The 1,733-nt window shown below is 51.2% G+C and overlaps 1 protein-coding gene across 2 annotated transcripts in view; it reads left to right on the top strand.

Annotated features, from left to right (window-relative positions):
* Nucleotides 1-443: 443 nt before the first annotated feature.
* Nucleotides 444-1,733, top strand: part of LOC108507868 (apoptosis-stimulating of p53 protein 2-like) — a 2,958-nt gene continuing 1,668 nt past the window's right edge. The window contains exons 1-2 of one of the 2 annotated variants that reach the window (XR_001878284.1): nt 444-490; nt 1,254-1,418. Coding sequence is in view for 1 of the 2 variants with exons in the window: in XM_017836178.1 (XP_017691667.1) it covers nt 653-757; nt 1,254-1,418 (270 nt within the window). In the remaining variant the exon portion in view is untranslated. Of the gene's footprint in view, nt 758-1,253; nt 1,419-1,733 lie in introns of both variants that reach the window. The other variant, XM_017836178.1, reaches the window with a different exon arrangement.

Genomic DNA, 1,733 nt, shown 5'->3' with positions numbered 1-1,733 from the left:
AAAAAATTTTGCATATAGATTTCATAGGGTTTCAAAATGCAAATATAACTTTTCTTATAAATAACTTTTCTTGAAAATAAAGGGCTTGAAAATGTGACAAAAGGTGATGGATATGAAGGAAATAGAAACAGCTCTGTATTTGGAGTGTTTTTTCTGCCCGCTCTCACTGTTGTCACACACCAAGTCTGGGATCTCGGCTGGAACTGAAATCGCTGCTGCCACCTGGTGATGAACGTGAGGTACTGTGCATGTTTAACGACACGCTGGTGCCACCTGCGCACTGAGAGCGACACTGCATATTAAAAAAAAAGCCCAAATAAAAAGACGCTCAGACACTAACCCTACCGCAACCCGCGCATGCGCAGTTGCTTGCGATGAAGCAACCAATCGTGGTAAGCTCTGGCAACATGGCGGCAAAAACTCGCGCATGCGCGGTGTCGTTACTGTTGGCTAGACGTATGCAAACAGAGGCACACGTTTTTACTATAAAGTGAGTTACTGAGATTACGGGTTGTTCTTTCAGTTACTCTTTCAGCTCCACTGGCTGAGCGAGCGGGAGGAGCAGCAGTGGCACGAGGGCCGGAGCTGTTGCGTGGGTCTGGGAGCCCAGATTCTCATCCCGGTACAGCCTGTCCTGCAGCCTTTCGGGGGGATGTCCCTGCAGCAGCGCGCCGGGGAAGGGAGGAGAAATCTCCTGGCGCTGCTAGGGTGCAGGAACGGAGGAGAGCCTGAGTGGGAGGCGAGGCGCCATCCTTGGGTACGCTGCCCTTGTGCCACGGGGCGGCCGCTGGCCTCTGGGACAGGAGCGGGGGGGAAGGGATTTCAACCTTTTGGGGGGGTTGTCTAGCAGAGCCCTCTTTTTTGAGGGGTAAAGTACATATGCCAGCGGTATTATTAAAGCAACGTGCTGCTGTCCAGGGCAGTTTAACTTGTTCTGTGGAACGTGCTGGGAGCAAGTGCCAGGTAACCGCGGGGAAGTCGTGGTGAAGTCCGAGGGCTCTTGCTCTCAGGGCCTGGGGGTGGGCGGGGTCTCTCTGGGGAGCTCTAGCGGTTCATAATGGTTAATTTGTTTAGCTGTTGTCTGAAGAGTAATGTATTAAATCTGTTCAAGTTTCTATTGGTATGCTGTGAAAAATTGGTATTCTTTTGCCCATGGGACTTTGGCCAGACTTCTGAAGAGGTAAAATAAGCACTTAGATTGCTCCAGATACGTAATTTCTTCAGCTGAGGAACGAATACGTGAATTTCTTCAGTTGAGGAAGAAACTGAAGCGGGAGCAGAATGCCAGGCTGCAGCAACAGAGGGAGTGTTCGAAGGAGCGCAGCTTGGAGGTGGCAGTGCTGGAGAGGCGTGTTAGTGAGTTGCCAGAGCGCCTGGGGAAGAGAAAGGCAGCTCTGCCACAGGAAGAGAATGTACCGGTAAGTGCGGGAGATGTCCTAACAACAGCATGAATTTTGTTGCCTGGACAGTCCGAAGTAAAAACTTGTTTGTGGGGAAGGCGGGCTGTTCAGATGCTGGACCTGTTGTCTTGATCCATCTGTAGTGGAAGGATTGTAGTATTAAAGTCCTTTACATGGGACGTCAGTGTTAACCTAGGGGCCTCTGGTGGTCTAGTGGTTAGGGTGCAGGACTCTCACCGCTGCGACCCGGGTTCGATTCCCGGCCCCCCGGGCAGATGGAGCTCGTCAGCCCTGTAAGGCAATCCATCTAAGAGAAGGTCACTCTAAACAAAA

Source organism: Lepidothrix coronata, unplaced genomic scaffold (genome assembly GCF_001604755.1).
Source record: "Lepidothrix coronata isolate B3197 unplaced genomic scaffold, Lepidothrix_coronata-1.0 Scaffold272, whole genome shotgun sequence".
Classification (NCBI taxonomy): Eukaryota; Metazoa; Chordata; class Aves; order Passeriformes; family Pipridae; genus Lepidothrix; species Lepidothrix coronata.
This window is presented reverse-complemented; position numbering and strand designations above follow the sequence as displayed.